We start from the raw sequence: 19361 nt of genomic DNA, 5'->3' as shown, positions 1-19361 counted from the left end.
AACTGTGAAAAAGCTGACTTAAACAGAAATCATCTTTTTTGTTGCTTGATTTCCTTCTAGTTTTCATGCACTAGGTCCCTATTGATCTGTTCATTATTTTTCTTTGCTGTGCTTTATGTTTTATTAAGCTTATAATAATCGGTCTTCTTTTTTATCTTTCATGAGGAATCCTAGTTTTCTGGGTTATTTTATTGTGATAGATTATTGTCCAATTACTTGAAATAAATCTCTGAGAAAGCAGTAACAACACATAATAAATCTTTTTTACACTTTTACTTAGAAACCTCCCTATCTAGAATTTTCACAGCACCCTTCCTTGGGTGTGTGTTCTTCTTCCTTTAATGATTTTTGTGTGTTACTATCTTATAGGTTAGACTTTACACTCAAACCACAAATGACAAACAGTTCTTGTTTTATTATTACAAATGGAATTATTAGCATTATAGAATCAACATATAAGATAAATACAACAGGCTAGGGGATGTATGTAGCTCAGTGGTAGAGTGTTGCCTAGCATGCATGAGACCCTGGGTTCAATCTCCCCAATCCCCCCAAAAGACAATTATTATACAAAAAAGATACAATTGCTATAATTAGTCACTTTTTAAAAGTGTTACTGTATACCAGGCCCTAGTCTAAGTAACTTATGCATATAGTAGCTGAGAGGTTGGTACCTCCCCATTGTCAGTGGGGGGAATTTTATTATCCCCCATTTTACAGGGAGGCAGCTGAGGCACACAAAGGTAAAGTGATGAGCCATGGTGATGCACCTCTCAATGGATGAGCCAGTGGTGTGGGAATCTGAAAATGTGGTTATTGTGTTCAACCACCTATCAGCCAACATAAGGAAAAAAATATCAAATAAAGAATTGGGATTCAACAGAACTTTTCCTTGAAAAATCTGCTGCTTTTGCCCTCCTCAATTTCATTCCCCATGTTCCCTCTGCCACAGACCCTTTTGTGAACTGACCCATGTGTGTCCCTGAGGTTTCAGTTCAGTTAAGTCTAAGAGAGTGTGCCCCTGACTCCTGAGACAGATCAGCACCCTACCCCTACATGGTTTCAGAATCCCCAAGCTACTCTTCATAGCACTGATCAAGTGGAAGGTGAGTGAACCTCAGTGACTTGCTCAGAGTTCTTCTTTCTGCTAGAGTACAGTGCCTTGTGGGAGGTGTCTTATCCACATTCATTCACCATTGCATCCACATCACTTTCCACACCACTGGCTATGAAGTAGGTGCTCAGTATTTAATTCATTTATTGAATGAATGAAGCAAAGGTTAAGAAGAAAGGAGGAAGAAAAGCAAAGATTATGTTCTTACTACATTCCAGGTTCTCTTAAGTGCAGTTTGTCATTCAGTAATTGTACTAGCTGGAAATAGGTTATATTTCACACAACAGAAAACCAGCTGTGGTCACTTAAACAAATAGGATATTAATTTATTTATAACAAGAATTATGGTATTTTAGTGCTACTTTGTTCACTAACACATGTCATTCAGGTACTAGGCCTTTGTTCTGTGTTTCTGTTGCTGCAAGTTGGGTGGTGGGATAAGCTTGGCAAAATAAAAAGTACATCCCAGTCAGATATTTGGGTGTTACATGAGGAGTGGGTTTGTTGTTTGAGTAGAGGGCTTGAGATTCCATATACCTCCTTAATTAAAAGTTGAGGTTTTATTTTATTTTATTTATAATGTACTTTTTGAGGAGAGAGGAGAAAAAGGAATCCTGTCATGTTGGACTGGTCTTTCCTTATGTGCCTGTTTTTGTTTGTTGGTTGGTTGGTTTTTGTGATTCCAAAGCACTAAAAGCTGATGCCAGCAATTACAGTAGAAGTCACTTCTCCAATGCCCATGTTTGTAGACCTTTTCTCTTCAAACATTCCCCAGGGAAGAATGTTCTAGCAAGTCTTTGGGTAGGGAGTAAAATCCTGGCTGCTGCTGATCTGGGAACCAGTGGAGGAGGAAGCTGAGCTCTGTGTGTATGTGTTTGTGTGTGTGTGTGTGTGTGTGTGTGTGGGTGTGTGTGCGCGCTTGCACACACGTGTGGGTGTGGGGGGGGGTAGTGAGGGCCATCTAGCTCTAGACTTCTATTTAAGACTCCTGTTTTCAGTGCATTTCCTACCACTGTTTCCAGCTATACCTACTGTCCTAAGTTTGCATTCTCTAATCCAGCTTTTCCATAAGTGGAGGAGGGTCAGCCCAGAAATGGAAAAGGATTTCTTTTTTCTTGTAGATACACATGACAGTAGAGTGTATTTTGACACATTATACATATATAACTTATTCTAATTAGGATCCCATTCTTGTGCTTATACATGATGTGGAGTTTCACTGGTGGTGTATTCATAAAGGAACATAGGAAAGTTATGTCTTTTATGTTCCTGTCATACCTCCTTCCCTTCATTCCTCCTTTGTCTAAATCAGTGAACTTCTGTTCTTCCCCTCCCTCCTGACTTGTGTTAAATCCACATACCAAAAGAAAACATTCAACCTTTGGTTTTTTGGGATTGGCTTATTTCACTCAGATCCATCCATTTACCGGCAAAAGCCAGTAATTCCATTCTTCTTTATAGCTGAGTAATATTTCATTGTGTATATATACAAATTTTCTTTATTCATTCATCTGTTGAAGGGCATCTATGTTGGTTCCCTAGCTTAGCTGTTGTTAATTGAGCTGCTATAAACTATAGTAAGTTGATTTTAAGACCTTTGGGTGTATACTGAGGAGTGGGATAACAGGGTCATGTTTTCTGAGGAATCTCCTTACTGCTTTTCAGAGTGGTTGTACCAATTTGCAGTCCTATTAGCAATGTATAAGTGTACCCTTTTCCCCATATCTTCTCCAACATTTATTTTGCTTGTATTCTTGATAACTGCTGTTGACTGGAGTGAGATGAAATTTCATTGTAGTTTCAATTTGCATTTCTTTGATTGCTAGAGATGTTGAACATTTTTTCATATATTTGTTGATTGATCTTATAAATTCTTCTAAGAAGTGTCTGGTCAGTTCTTTAGCCCATTTATTGATTGGGTTATTTGGGGAGGGTTTTGGTGTTAAGTTTTTTGAGTTCTACATATATCCTGGAGATTAATGCTCTATCTGAGGTGCATATTGTAAAGATTTTCTCCCATTCTGTAGGCTTGTTCTTCATGTTCTTGAGGAATGAAGTTCCTAAGCTGACATGATATAGTGTTGGGCCTACATATTCTTCTGTTAGGCACCGGGTTCTCTGGTCTAATGCCTAGGTCCTTGATCCACTTTGAGTTTTGTGCAGGGTGAGAGATAGAGGTAAATTTTATTCTGCTACTTGTGGATATCCAGCAGGAAAAGGATTTCTTAGATGGATTTTTAAAAGCTGTTTCTCCTGTTTTATTCCACTCCACTCCTGTTTCACAGATACCTAAGTCTTTAGTAGGGAAGGTAGGGAAGTTCTGGAGCTTGGTGGACTTATTTTCTGCCACCCCTTATTTGCAGTCTAGATAAAGCCATTTCTATCTTATAATCTGGTTATACTTTCTCCGTAGTTTTATAACTATTCCTCCTCTCCTCCTCTTAGTGGTTGTGTTAGTCAGCTTCCTATCATTATAACAAAGTGCTAGAGATAATTAACTTTTAAAGGATAAAGTTCTATTTGGCTCAGAGTTTTGGAGGTTCCAGTGCATGATTGCATGGCCCTGTTGCTTTTTATTGCCTTTGGCAAAACACCATTCATGGCAGAAGCATGTGGTAGAGCTGAACTGCTTGCTCATTTCCAGGAAACAGATAGGAGGGGTCAGGGTCTCACACTCCCCTTTAAGGGGATTTCCCCAATGACCTTAAAGATCATTGACCTCTTACTAGGCCTTACCTCTTAAAGGTTCCATCATCTCTCGATGTCATCCCATAGGGACTAAGACGTTAACACACAGGATTTTAGGGGATGTTTAGGTTCCAAACTATAGCCATACTTGTGGACTTGACTTTTCTATCTTGTCATCATAGAGGGAAAGAGGTAAAAATGCACTATTCAGTCTCATGCTTTGGTGGAGATTTAGCATGTATTATTTTTCTAGAAAAGGAGAATTATACTATCCATATATCTGAAATCCATAAAATTAATTGAAATAATCAAACATTCACTGCATGTTGCATTTTATCTATACTCTCATGTAGAAATAATAGGATAATGAAATTCCTAGGGCAAATTGAATTTTCAAAAGAACTAAAACTCTATAGATTTTTTAAAATATAAATATGAGCTTTTCAAAAATTATCTTTTTAATTTTCAGATTGTGAGCCATGCCTTTAGTGAAGAGGAGCATTGAACCCCGGCACTTATGCCGGGGAGCTCTGCCAGAAGGAATTACCAGTGAACTTGAATGTGTAACCAACAGTACTCTTGCTGCAATCATACGCCAGCTAAGCAGTCTGAGTAAGTCATTTCTTTTTTTTTTTTTTCTGGTTACTGATGACACATTATTAACTTTACATTATCAAATTGATTTCAATTCAATAGTTATGCTATTGCAGATGTAAAGGAAAGAACCCTTCTCCCTTCACATTTTCCAGTGTGTAACTAATTGTTTTGCCCACTGGGCTTGTGATACCCATCACTATACAATGAAGATATAATGCTACAATTACCAGCTCACAAATTATTAGGTAAGACCAAACATGTAGACTCAAAATAGTGTTAATTTATTAAAGCTTTTTCAAATAGTGTTAATTTTTTTAACTTTAGTAAGTTATTTTGTTGAACTTGAGTGGGAGCAATCATTTTTTTTTAAATGTAATAGATTGAAAACTAATTAATACTCGTAATATTTCTGGTACATATGAGGTGCTCAATAAATATTTTTGATTGACTTATGTTCCAAATAAGTCATAGAATAAAATCCAAAGCAGTAAGATTTGCTGGTTTTAACCTACTTAAAATTAAAATGCAGGTACTGGCTTCCATATTGATAAGTTAACTATACATGTACCATATTTATTTTGTATGTGTAGATTTATTGCAAATACAGGCATAAGGAAGGAAAGACTTTTTATTCTAGTTTTGACTGTTAATTTTTAAAACCCAAGAAAGATTCTATTTCCTCAAATATGCATAAAAATGCTTTTCCCTTCAAAGCTTTTTGAAGTTGAACTATTTTTGCCTAACTTACATTTATATCGTGATCTTGTTTTCTCACTTCATCCCACTCCTTTTCTGTTGAGAGGGTTGAGGTAGCATTTCTGGTGACAGGTTTTCACAGTTAAATTTTTCAAAAACTCTGCTAATGACCAGAAAGGCCTTCATGAAATTCCACATACTGGTAGTCTCAAGCATAGGAAGAGTTTTAAAAATTTATTTTGAAGAAGAAACGCTGCAGATAAATATTTCTTTTAAAGAATTGTATTATACTGTGCTATTATTGGTGTATTTTTAGTAGATCTGCACTCATTGACCAAGGAAAAAGTAACTTGGAAATTACTTAAAATGTATTTTAAAGTAAATTTCTTCTGGAGACTAATTATAATTGATTTTTAGTAGTAGTTATGGATAAAATATACAAATCAATATAATTAATTGCAGGAAAATTCCTTGTAAATTATTGAATGGTAGAAATATTTCTGTTTACATTCATATATATTTGCAGGAATTATTTAGTCTTTTGTTTTTATGGCTTAAATGTCTGTTGACAAAGTGAAAGTGATTAAAATGAACAAGCTGTTAAAATTTGAGTAATCTACATGTCATGCTATAAAAATATTCAGCATAGTGTTGTATTGATTGTTTATAGTGCCTGCCCGGCCATAACTTCCTGTAAGCAAATCTGACCACCCAGTGTGTTTGTTGTACATGGACTTCATAATGGGCAGAGTCCATTCAAATATGTCAGTATCCTTAACTGTGGAACCTGTGGGTGTATTATGTTCTGTGCAAGGGTGGATTAGGTTAGGCAGCTAATTTAAGAGAAGGGGATTACCTTGGATTATCTGTTTGGGCCTATTGGAATCACAGGACTTTTTAGAATGTAGACCAAGGATATAGAAGAATCAGTATCCAAGTGTGCGCTGTGAAAAAAGGCTCAGCTGGCTTTTGCTGACTTTGAAAATGAAGGAGAGGACCACAAGCCAATGAATGCAGACAGTTTCTAGAAGCTGCTGAAAATAAGGAGATGGATTCTCCCTCTCAGCCCCCAGATGAAACACAGCTTCACCAATATCTTGGTTTTAATACTGTGAAATCCATTTTAGATTGAAGACCTTCAGAAATATGAGATTATAATTTGTGCTCTTATAAGCCACTCTGTGGTAATTTGATATAGCAGCTATAGGAAACTCATATACCACTTACCCTCAATCATGTTGCATTTCATACGATCCTCAGTACCTTAAGGTTGCATCAGTGAGAAACATTTACCTCAAGGACAGTCAGTCCCTAGTGAGACACTCTCAGTGGCCCCAACTCTGCCTCTCTACCAGGATCACTAGGGGAACATTAAAACAAGATGCTAGGAATCCCCCCAATGATGGTGATTGGAGTATGCCTAAGAGATGCTATCCACCAAATTAGTTACCTGTGTGTCTGGATTGAAAAAGTGAGCTAGGTTGGTCAGATTCTTTTAGGACATTTGAACTAGGAAGAAGCACATGAATTTGCTAGTTTATTATAGGTCCCACTGCTGAAATGTAATATAGGGCTAAAGAAGCCATGACCATCTATAAGCCAAAGTTGTACAGGCCTGAGCCTAGGAGAAAGCAGAGGAAGTCAGTGGCAGGAAAAGGCAAAAGGAAGGACAGGTAGAGAGAACTGCACATGAGAGAGAACATGAGCCCCATAAGGCAGAGAGAGCAGCTGGTCCCTAGACTTTCCCAGGATGGCCTCTCACTGCTATTCAAGGTGCAGTTTTTTGGTGTCCTCAGGGTGAATGTTCCCTTCAAGTTTTCTGCCTGCAACTAGGGCGTGCAACCCAAAAACCCTTTATAGAAAGAGTATATGCCAGGTGTAAATTCTAGAAAAGTAAGAAAAACTGAGTGTAGTGGACTGATTGTTTATGTGTTCACAAAATTCATATATTGAAATCTTATTTCCAGGGTTGTCTTATTTAGAAATAGGGTCTTTGTGGGAAGGTGATAGATCCTGAAGATGAGATTATTGCCCTTACTTAAAAGACCTGAGAGAGACCCCATGTTCCCTCCATGTGAGGACTCAGAATAGGGGTGCACCCTTGAAGCAGAAAGAAGAGCACCCAACAGATATTGAATCCACCAGAACCCTGATCTTGCACTTCTCAGCCCTAGAACTATTTAAAACCACAGACAGTCTGTGGTTTTCTTATCATAGCCTGAACTGACTGAGATGCTGAGGTATTAATTGGTCATAGAATAGCAAATTAGATTTACCATTTATTTATTTGTTTGTTGGTTGTAGATGGACACAATACTTTTATTTTATTTATTTATTTTTATGTGATGCTGAGAATCAAACCCAATGCCTCACATGTGCTAGTCAGGTGCTCTACCACTGAGCCACAACCTCAGCCTTTACCCCAGTACTTTATTTATTAGTGTTTATTCACTTAGTACCTCTGTAGGTGCAACAAACAGGAAGTAATTGTTTCCTGTCTAGAAGTCAAACACATTTTTAATGTGTTTATACTTTATAAATAAAGTATATTTTCAGTATGGTTTTAAAATAGGAAATAGATATGCAGTCATTACAACCTGTAAGAAAACACAAAAAACATAATAATATCTACATAGGTGAATCTTAGTTTTTGTGATTTCTCACTGAACAAATATGCTACTGGATATATGGAAAGTTATATACAATTTTTTTATGATCTAAGTTTGTTAGGAAGCATAAGAAAATATTTTAAAAAAGAATATTTTGGGGCTGAGGTTGTGGCTCAGTGGTAGAGTGCTCACCTAGCACGTGTGAGGCCCTGGGTTCAGTCCTCAGCACACATAAAAATAAATAAATAAAGATATTGTGCCCAACTACAACTAAAAATAAATAAATATTAAAAAAGAATGTTTCATGTTACTTTCTATTTTCATAATCATTGAGGTATTTTAAGTTTTAAGAATGCATGAATCTGTAATATTAAAAGTCTTTTTTTTGCTGACTATTCATTCCTATGATAAAGTCAAAACAGAATCTTTAAATTTTCTTGTGCACCTAACCGTTATTCAGTGGGTCCAGATTAAAATGGACTGTGTTAAGTCTCACTTCTGTGCCCCACAACACCTCGCCCCCCATCTTTCAGCATCTACGCTCACACAGCAGACTCATTTTCAGGTGTGGTGATAGGTGATATAGAGTTATCTGGATTTCTTGCAAGCAATATACAGAGGCTGGACTTTGTCCTTCTGTGCCATCTTAGGGGCCGGGTTTAGGGGAACTTAAGGACCTTCCTTGAGCCTGAATGGTCCTGCCCACCTGAGAATGGCTTGCTTCAAAAGAGTCAGGGTGACAAATTGTCTGGCAGTTCTAAGGAAGACAAAACAGATCAGGACTCCAGAAGGAATTTCTTTGCTCTTTTCCAATAAGGATGACTAGCAGTTGACATCCTCATTCATCAGGTTATTTTGCTTCTCATCACATTTATTAGGACAGTTCAGAGTCATGAAGATATAAATGACTTTGCATAAGGCAAGAAAAGAATCTGGTTCTGGATGCTAATTGGTCCTCTGTGAGCCCTGTAACTAACTACACACCTGTTGGGAAAACTGGGTTTTTAAAAAACATATTGCCATGTTCCCATTACATCCAAATCAGACACCTGATGTCAAGGCTCAGTAATTTGGAAGCATTGGATTCTTAATAGGATTTGTAGAAAATTGAAATCTTCTCAATGAGAATATACTGATTATTGGTATTGAGTTTAGGGATAGTTGTAGAAATGAAAGAGAGGAAATTTGTAACCTGGCAGTCTTACAGTTAAAGGATCAGAGGCTTTCAGAACTTCATCCACCAAAATAAAAAAAAAAATTAGTCTTTATTAGCTTTCAGATTTTTCTCATTATTTCAAACTATCTAATATGAAAGATCAGAGAAATGGTATGGTGGAGAAAAGCCACTTGCTTTGTATTTTTTATTATATTTTTGGTAATTTTGATTAATAGTGTGTCACTTGGTTTCCATCTAGGGGATATTGATATTTTTTCTTCAATTAATGACAGTTTAGTGCAGCAATTAACACTAAATCAGAATTGCTTTTTCATCATTTCCTTGATTAATAATCTGAGTGCTCTTACTCCTGTCAGCTAGTTGCTCAATTAAAATTATAGTATATTGCAATCAAATTCTTAATGATATTCTAATGCAATTTTAATATACTTTGCTTTAAAAAGGAGGTAAGAAGATAGGACATTTGTGTCATCCTTGGCACAATTTTTTATACCTCATAGGTTGGTTTTTATTACTTTTCTTTGTTCTTGAGATAATAGCTATCTTCCCCTTTCTCTTCTTAATATGATATCACAAAGAAAGCAGTAAGAGCCACACATGCCAAATCCCAGCGGCTCCTCCCTCCGGCTCCTCTGATGCAGGAGGATCAAATGTTCACAGCCAGCTTCAGCAATTTAGCAAGGCCCTAAGCAAGTTAGTGAGGCCTTGTTTCAAAATAAAATATATAAGAAAGGGCTGGGCTATGGCTCAGTGGTAAAGTACCTCTGGATACAGTATGTCCCTGGTACAAAAAACAAAACAAGAAAGGAGTAAGAATTAGCATGTCCCTCTCCACACAAAGTTATTGGTTATATTTGATGATATTAATAAGGTGATATAGAAAATTTAACATAAAAATATGCAAAGGAAAAGATGAATAAATTGCAATCATCAGAGAAAATTATTGATAATGTTTTATCTGTGTGTATTATATATGCACACACACATACATTTATCTTTATAAAAACGGTATCAAGGTAGAAATGGCATTGTAGCCCATTCACTATATAGTATATATTTTTTTATTGATTCTCTTAAGACACAGTTTTTAATAACTGGAGATTCTTATATTGATATGCCATATTGTTTAGACATTTTTGTCTCTTTTTTTTTGTTTTCAAATGAAGTTTATTTCAGTCATTTTATAAACCGAATGCATGATGTTGTTGTTGTTTTAAGATACAAAATCACAGAGAACAAACAGAAAAGCCTGCTAATAGTTCATAATTCCCCTAACCTAAAATCCCTATTGTTGATATTTTGGGGTTTTTTAATTTGTTTATTTTTGAAAACAATTTTATGAGAATATTTATTTTGCATTTGCATCATATTATTAGTGTACTATTCTGCTTTTGTCACTTGTGGGTTTTTACTTGGTTCAGTTTTTTAATAGAATAGGAATTTGATGAAACTTTGTGGAATCTGATTTTTTTTTGTAATTTGTGTATAGTGGATGTATATGCTGGTGAGATTCATTGCAGTATACTCAAATATATAAATAAGAATGTTAGGTCAGATTCATTTCACCGTCTTTGTTTTTCCCTGTCCATCCCTCCTCCCTTTCCTTCATTCACCATTGTCTGCTCAACTGGTATTCTCTTCTCTTTTTTTATGCCTCCTTTTTATGTTGGATTAACTCCTGCTTATCAGAGAAAACATTTGACCTTTGACTTTTGGGACTGGCTTATTTCACTTGTCATGATAATCTCCAGTTTCATCAATTTACTAACAAATGCCATGAAGTCATTCTTTATGATTTAGTCTTTTTTTCTATTCTTGAACATAGAAGTTATTTCTTTGTCAGAGGCAGGGGCACTTATAAATTATTGTACAAAATAGCTGCATATGTTTTGGTTGTTTATGATGTTTTAATATACTTGTCTTGTATCTTAATAATCCAGACTTCTCATAATGAACAAAAAGAATCTCCAAAAATTGCCTAAAATTCTATAAGTCTATTAATTTTAAATTTGTCTCTCTTTTTTGTAATCATTGCAAAATCGATTTTTCCCTCATTTCCATGTTTGGTGTAATTATATAAATGAGAAAGGAGTCTATTTTCTTCTCCTATACTTTAAAAAGTAATTGTTTTTATTAATTCTCCCGAAGGTACAGAATATATTTCATATCAAATTGAATGCTAAATTGACATAAATATTCTTTTTTAAGGGCTCACACTCTTATTTCTTAAGGGTTTGTACTTTGATTTCATGGGCTTGCACTCTCATGCATTTGCTCTGTTTTTGGATCTGAAATTTGGACCTAATTCCATTAAGTGCAGTACTACTGAGAATAGAGGTTTAAATATTTTGAAGGCATGCACTTTATACATTTCTTAGATGTTTTTATCCACAGGATTTTTGTGGGGGGAGGAAAAGGATAAAACACACTTTGTAAAGGTTAAAGATCACAAGTGTTTTTCTGTGTAGGTTAAGGCTAAGGGTAAGGGTAAGTTAGGATATTGATATATCTGCACAGAAGTTGATGTAAGAAGCACAACAAAAATTTATGAAGTTTTTTAAAAAAAAATTCTTCTAATTACTTATATAGGACACATTGTACACAAATGGAACACAACTTCCCATTCCTCTGGCTGTACATGGTGCAGAGTCACACCAGTCCTATAATCATACCTGAATATAGGGTAATAATGTCTATCATACTTCACCATTTTTTCCCACCCACAGGCCCCCTACCTTCTGCTCACTCCCCTCTGCCAATCCAGAGTTCCTCCATTCTTCCCTACCTGCTCCACCCCCATTATGGATGAGCATCCGCTTATTAGAGAAAACATTCAGCCTTTGTTTTGGGGGGGGGGGTTGGCTTATTTTGCTTACCACGATATTCTCCAGCTCCATACATTTACCTGCAAATGCCATAATTTCAGTCATCTTTCAGGCTGAGTAATATTCCATTGTGTATATATACCACAGTTGCTTTATCCGTTCATCTGTTGAAGGGCATCTAGGTTGGTTCCATAGTTTAGCTATTATGAATTGAGCTACTATGAACATTGATGTGACCACATCACTGTAGTATGCTGATTTTAAGTCATTTGGATAAAGACCAAGGGCTGGGATAACTTGGTCAAATGGTGCTTCCATTCTAAGTTTTCTAAGGAATTTCTGTACTGCTTTCCAGAGTGGTTGTACCAATTTGTAGTCCCAACAGCAATGTATGAGTGTATCTTTTCCCCCACATTCTCGCTAACACTTATTATTGCTTGTATTCTTGATAATTGCCATTCTGACCAGAGTGAGATGAAATCTTTGAGTAGTTTTGATTTTCATTTTTCTGATTGATAGATAAATTGAACATTTTTTCATATATTTGTTGATCAATTGTATATCTTCTTCTGAGAAGTGTGTGTTCAGTACCTTAGCCCATTTATTGATTGGGTTATTTACTTTTTGGTGTTAAGTTTCTTGAGTTCTTTATATATCCTGGAAATTAGTGCTCTATCTGATGTGCATGTAGTAAAGATTTTCTCCCACTCTGTGGGCTGTCTCTTCACATTATTCATTGTTTCTTTTGAATCCATCCTATTTATTAATGCTTGATTTTATTTCTTGTGCTTTAAGAGTCTGGTTAAGAAAATCAGGACCCAATCTGACATTATGAAGATTTGGATCTACTTTTTCTTGTATTAGGCGCAGGGGTCTCTGGTCTCATTCCTAGGTCCTTGATACACTTTGAGTTGAGCGTTGTGCAGGATAAGAGATAATGATTTAATTTCGTTTTGCTGAGCATTGGTTTCCAGTTTTCCGAGCACCATTTGTGGCAGAGGTGATCTTTTTGCCAAGGTATGTTTTCGGCACCTTTGTCTAGTACGAGATAATGGTATTTATGTGGGCTTGTCTCTGTGTCTTCTATTCTGTTCCATTGGTCTATACGTCTATTTTGGTGCCAATACCATGTCATTTTTATTACTATATCTCTGTAGTTTAGTTGAAGGTCTGCTATTCTGATGCCTCCTGCTTCGCTCTTCTTGCCAGGGATTACTTTGGCTATGCTGGGTCTCTTTTTTTTTTTTTTTTCAAATTAATTTAATGATTGCTTTTTCTATTTCTATGAGAAATGTTTTTGGGATTTTAACCGTAATTGCAGTAAATCTGTATAATGTTTGTGGTAGTATGGGCATTTTGACAATATTAATTCTTTCAATTCAAGAACATGGGAGATCTTTCCATCTTCTAAGGTCTTCTTCAATTTCTTTCTTTAGTGTTCTGTAGTTTTCATTTTAAAGGTCTTTCACCTCTTGTTAGATTTCTTCCCAAGTATTTTTTAAGGCTATTGTGCTTAGGATAGTTTTCCAAATTTCTCTTTTAGTGATGAAACCACTGATGAATAGAAGTGCACTTGATTTATGGGTATTGATTTTATATTCTGATACTTTGCTGAATTAATTTATTAGTTTTAAAAGTTTTCTGGTGGAATTTTTTGGATCTTCTAAATATAGAATTGTCATCTGTAAATAGTGATAGTTTGAATTCTTCTTTTCCTATTTGTATCCCTTTTAATTTCTTTCATCTGTCTAATTGCTCTAGCTAGAATTTAAAGGACTGTATTGATTAAAAATAGTAAAAGTGGGCATCCCTATCTTGTTTCAGTTTTTAGAGGGAATGCTTTCAGTTTTTCTCCATGTGGAATGATGTTGACTTTGAGCTTAGTATAGATAGCTTTTACAATGTTGAGATGTGTTCCTACTATCTCTAGTCTTTCTAGTGTTTTGAACATGAAGGGGTGCTGTATTTTGTCAAATGCTTTCTCTGAATCTATTGAGATATAATTCTTTTCTCTAAGTCTATAGATGTGATAAATTATGTTATTGATTTCTATATGTTGAACCAAGCTTCCATCCCTGGGATGAACCCCACCTGATCATGGTACACTATCTTTTTAGAGTGTTTTTGTATACAATTTTCCAGAATTTTATTGAGAATTTGTGCATTTATGTACAGGACATTGGTCTGAAGTTTTCTTTCCTTGATATGTGTTTGTCTGGTTTTGGTATCAGGGTGATACTAGCCTAATGGAATGAGTTTGGAAGAGTTCCCTACTTTTCTATTTCATGGAATGATTTGAGGAGCATTGGTGTTAATTCTTCTTTGAAGGTCTTATAGAACTTGGCTGTGAATCCATCTGGTCCTGGGCTTTTCTTTGTTGGTAGGCTTTTGATGGCATCTTCAATCTCATTTCTTGAAATTTATCTGTTTAATTTGTATATGCCCTCCTGATTCAGTTCTCATTATAATGTACCTTGGTGTGGATCTGCTCTAATTTTGTACATTTGGGGTCCTGTAAGCCTCTTGCGGTTGGTTTTCCATTTCATTATTCAGATTTGGGGAATTTTCTGATATTATATCATTGAAAAGATTGTGCATTCCTTTGGTTTGTATCTCTGTGTCTTCATCTGTCCCTATAAATCTTAAAAGAATTTTTGAAGTTCTAATGCTTCAAGACTTACATAAGTGTTGGCATTTCTCATGAATAAGGTAGAAGGTTATTGAAGGGAAGGAGGATACACCATATATTTAGGAGACTAGAGGTTGAATTTTCCTTGGGAATTCAGAAGTATTTCAGATTTCAGATTTTTTAATATTTGCCTATTCATAATGAGGTAACCTTGGGAATAGCACTAAGTCTAAACAGGAATTTCATTTATGTTTCATATATACATCACTTGCAGATACATTTATACAGGTATTTTTAGTACATTTACACTTCAATTATGACCCATCACTTGAAGTCAGCTGTGGACTTTTTCATGTGTGGAATCATTTGGCATTCAGAAAATTTCAGGTTTTTGGGCATTTCAGATTTTCAGATTAATGATTCTCACCCTATTTAAGATAAAAAGACCCATTAGCCATAGAATTGGAGGGCAGTGTAAGATGAGTTCCCCTCACCTTAAGAGAGGTAGGATTATATGGGAACTAGTCAAATCTATTGATCCACCATTTGACCTGGAATATTGGAAATACTTTCTTTGGGGCATTATAGAAATAATTATTAAGTTACTTTTAACTTATCCTTTCCCTGTATAATTTTCAATAAAACAAGTGTTAATCCTGCATTGTTCTTAAGAGCACAAGTTAGAGAGTCAGCCAAACCTGAACTTTTATTCCTGGAGATCACTCTGGTTATGTCATCTATATTCTTTCTATTTCATGAGTTTCAAGGCTTATGGTAAAGTATCTCAAGTGATTTATAGATGTTCCTCTAATTGGTTTGATTTACTCTTATCAAAGCATATCGCCTAAAACTTTGAGGGAAAATTTTTAAGGTTTACTTTTTAAAAAAATTTTTTTATTATAGCCACTGTCATCAGATGTATGATTGTAATTATGAGCATCCTAAACTAGTATTCTTCCTTAATGGATGCCCTTTTATGGGAATAACCATTCTCTACTTTATCTTTCATATTCTGTTCTTCATCTTTTGTCCATAAAAAGAGAGTGAGAGACACACAGAAAGAGAAAAGGGAAAAAGAAGCAGAAACCAAAGATGACCCCATTTTTTGGAATTAACTGATATGTACTTTAAAATATTTAGCTTTTCTGAGCATGGTGCATACCTGCAATCTTAGCAGCATGGGAGGCTGAGGCAGGAGGATTGCAAGTTCAAAGCCATCTCTAAGCAACTTATGGAGTTCCTGTCTCTAAATATAAATAAAAAGGGCTAGCTACTTGGGTGAGTGGGTTAAGCACCTCTGGATTTAGTACCTGGTACCAAAAAAATATAAAAATCAATAAAAGGATATAAGCATATATAAATATTAAAATTTTAAAAGTGTTATATGACATATATACAATATATACATGTATTTTATATACAATGTTTTATGTATTTTATATACAATGAAAAATATATTGAAGGAACTTTCAGTTTCTGGTCTAGCTTTTAAGGGACTTGGAAGTCACTCCTATTATCCAATAAAAGAAAAAAACTGAACAAAATAAAAACACCTTTCTTAGATCATCAGAGAACTATGGTCAAAGGACAAACTGATGCCCCAAATTAGTGAGATGCAGATACAGAGAATCACGCAGAAACTCACACATAGAAGCAAAGGAGGACCATTCCAGGCTGAAAAGCCTGTGCTGTGATTGTTGAGTTGTTGGAGACTTAGGACAAATGAGAGATTTAAAAGATCCCAGGGTGCCCAGTCTTTTTTTTAATATTAATTTTTTAAATTTATATATGACAGCGGGATGGATTACAATTCATATCACACATACAGAGAACAGTTTTTTATATCTCTGGTTGTATACAAAGTGTATTTACACCAATTCATGTCTTCATACATGTACTTTGGATAATGATGACCATCACATACCACCATCATTTCTAACCCCATGCCCCCTCCATTCCCCTCTCACCCCTCTGCCCTATCTGGAGTTTGTCTATTTCTCCCATGTTCCCCCTCCCTACCCCACTATGAATCAGTCTCCTTATATCAGAGAAAACATTAGGCATTTGTTTTTTTAGGATTGGCTAACTTCATTTAGCATTATCTCCTCCAACTCCATCCATTTACCTGCAAATGCCATGATTTTATTCTCTTTTATTGCTGAGTAATATTTCATTGTGTATAAATACCACATTTTTTTTTTCCATTCATCCATTGAAGGGCATCTAGTTTGGTTCCACAGTTTAGCTATTGTGAATTGTGGTGCTATAAACATTGATGTGGCTGTGTACCTGTAATATGCGTTTTTTTTTTAAATTTTTTTAGTTGTTGATAGACCACATAAAAACAAATAAATAAAATATGCTGTTTTTAAGTCTTTTGGGTATAGATCGAGTAGAGGGACAGCTGGGTCAATTAGTGATTCCATTTCCAATTTTCCAAGGAATCTCCATACTGATTTCCATAATGACTGTACCAATTTATAATCCCAACAGCAGTGTATGAATATACCTTTTCCCCCCACATCCTCGCTGACACTTATTATTGTTTGTATTCATAATAGCTGCCATTCTGACTGGAGTGAGACGAAATTTTAGAGTAGTTTTGATTTGCATTTCTCTAATTGCTAGTAATGATGAACATTTTTTTATATATTTGTTGATTGTGTATCATCTGAGAAATGTTTCTTCAGATCCTTGGCCCATTTATTGATTGTTTTTGGTGTTTAGCTTTTTGAGTTCTTTATATACCCTAGAGATTGTGCTCTATCTGATGTGTGAGGGGTAAAAATTTGTTACCAAGATGTAGGCTCTCTATTCACCTTACAGATTGTTTCTTTTGCTAAGAAGAAACTTTTTAGTTTGAGTCCATCCCATTTATTGATTCTTGGTTTTAATTCTTGTACTATAGGAGTCTTTTTAAGGAAGTTGGGGCCTAATCCCACATGACAGAGATGAGGGCCTACTTTTTCTTCCAATACACGCAGGGTCTCTGGTTTTATTCCTAGGTCCTTGACCATTTTGAGTTGAGTTTTGTGCATGGTGAGAGATAGGGGTTTGTGAACGTCTAGAGCGTTCAGGTCCCTGGGTAAGGGTCGCGAAATAACCGGGACACAGGGGATGCAGAGCAAAGGCAGCAGTTGCAACTGCATGCTGAGGTTTATTTGCAAGTTCCTTTTATATTCTTCTTCTAACAAAGCAAGCAATTCTTCAGTAACACTTTACCCACATTGCCCAAATATCATGCCTCAGCAGGTACACAGAGCTAAATTCAGATCGTTCCTGTTCATTTGATAAGTACCCTCCCAAAGTTCTTTTTTTTTTATTGGTTGTTCAAAACATTACATAGTTCTTGATATATCATATTTCACACTTTGATTCAAGTGGGTTATGAACTCCCATTTTTACCCTGTATACAGATTGCAGAGTCACATCAGTTACACTTCCACTGATTTACATATTGACATACTCATGTCTGTTGTCTTCTGCTGCCATTCCTATCCTCTACTATCCCCCCTCCCCTCCCCTCCCCTCCCCTCTTCTCTTTCTACCCCCTCTACTGTAATTCATTTCTCCCCCTTGTATTATTTTTCCATTTCCCCTCACTTCCTCTTGTATGTAATTTTGTATAACCCTAAGATTCTCCTTCCATTTCCAAGCAATTTCCCTTCTCTCTCCCTGTCCCTCCCACCTCTCATCCCTGTTTAATGTTAGTCATCTTCTCATGCTCTTCTTCCCTACTCTGTTCTTAGTTACTCTCCTTATATCAAAAAAGACATTTGGCATTTGTTTTTTAGGGATTGGCTAGCTTCACTTAGCATAATCTGCTCTAATGCCATCCATTTCCCTCCAAATTCTATAATTTTGTCATTTTTTAATGCAGAGTAATACTCCATTGTGTATAAATGCCACATTTTTTTTATCCATTCGTCTACTGAAGGGCATCTAGGTTGCTTCCACAGTCTTGCTATTGTGAATTGTACTGCTATGAACATCGATGTAGCAGTGTCCCTGTAGCATACTGTTTTTAGGTCTTTAGGGAATAGACCCAGAAGGGGAATAGCTGGATCAAATGGTGGTTCCATTCCCAGCTTTCCAAGAAATCTCCATACTGCTTTCCAAATTGGTTGCACCAATTTGCAGTCCCACCAACAGTGTACAAGTGTACCCTTTTCCCCACATCCTCGCCAGCACTTGTTGTTGTTTGACTTCATGATGGCTGCCAATCTTACTGGAGTGAGATGATATCTTAGGGTGGTTTTGATTTGCATTTCTCTGACTGCTAGAGATGGTGAGCATTTTTTCATGTACTTGTTGATTGATTGTATGTCCTCCTCTGAAAAGTGTCTGTTTAGGTCCTTGGCCCATTTGTTGATTGGGTTATTTGTTATCTTATTGTCTAATTTTTTGAGTTTTTATATACTCTGGATATTAGGGCTCTATCTGAAGTGTGAGGAGTAAAGATTTGTTCCCATGATGTAGGCTCCCTATTTACCTCTCTTATTGTTTCTTTTGCTGAGAAAAAACTTTTTAGTTTGAGCAAGTCCCTTTTGTTGATTCTAGATATTAATTCTTGTGCTATGGGTGTCCTATTGAGGAATTTGGAGCCCGACCCCACAGTGTGTAGGTCGTAGCCAACTTTTTCTTCTATCAGATGCCTTGTCTCTGGTTTGATATCAAGCTCCTTGATCCATTTTGAGATAACTTTTGTGCATGGCGAGAGAAAGGGATTCAGTTTCATTTTGTTGCATATGGATTTCCAGTTTTCCCAGCACCATTTGTTGAAGATGCTATCCTTCCTCCATTGCATGCTTTTAGCCCCTTTATCAAATATAAGAAAGTTGTAGTTTTGTGGGTTGGTTTCTGTGTCCTCTATTCTGTACCATTGGTCCACCCGCCTGTTTTGGTACCAGTACCATGCTGTTTTTGTTACTATTGCTCTGTAGTATAGTTTGAAGTCTGGTATCGCTATACCACCTGATTCACACTTCCTGCTTAGCATTGTTTTTGCTATTCTGGGTCTTTTATT

The 19361-nt window shown here is 35.9% G+C and overlaps 1 protein-coding gene across 1 annotated transcript in view; it reads left to right on the top strand.

The window, feature by feature from the left end:
- The window catches only part of LOC308653392 (actin-binding protein WASF3-like), a 79655-nt gene that overhangs the window by 19364 nt on the left and 40930 nt on the right, over positions 1 to 19361 (top strand). Inside the window, exon 2 of the mRNA XM_081301973.1 lies at positions 4272 to 4414. Coding sequence (XP_081158099.1) covers positions 4282 to 4414 — 133 coding nt within the window. The 5' untranslated portion in view covers positions 4272 to 4281. The remainder of the gene's footprint in view (positions 1 to 4271; positions 4415 to 19361) is intronic.

Source organism: Spermophilus citellus (genome assembly GCF_964194105.1).
Source record: "Spermophilus citellus genome assembly, chromosome: 1".
Classification (NCBI taxonomy): domain Eukaryota; kingdom Metazoa; phylum Chordata; class Mammalia; order Rodentia; family Sciuridae; genus Spermophilus; species Spermophilus citellus.
This window is presented reverse-complemented; position numbering and strand designations above follow the sequence as displayed.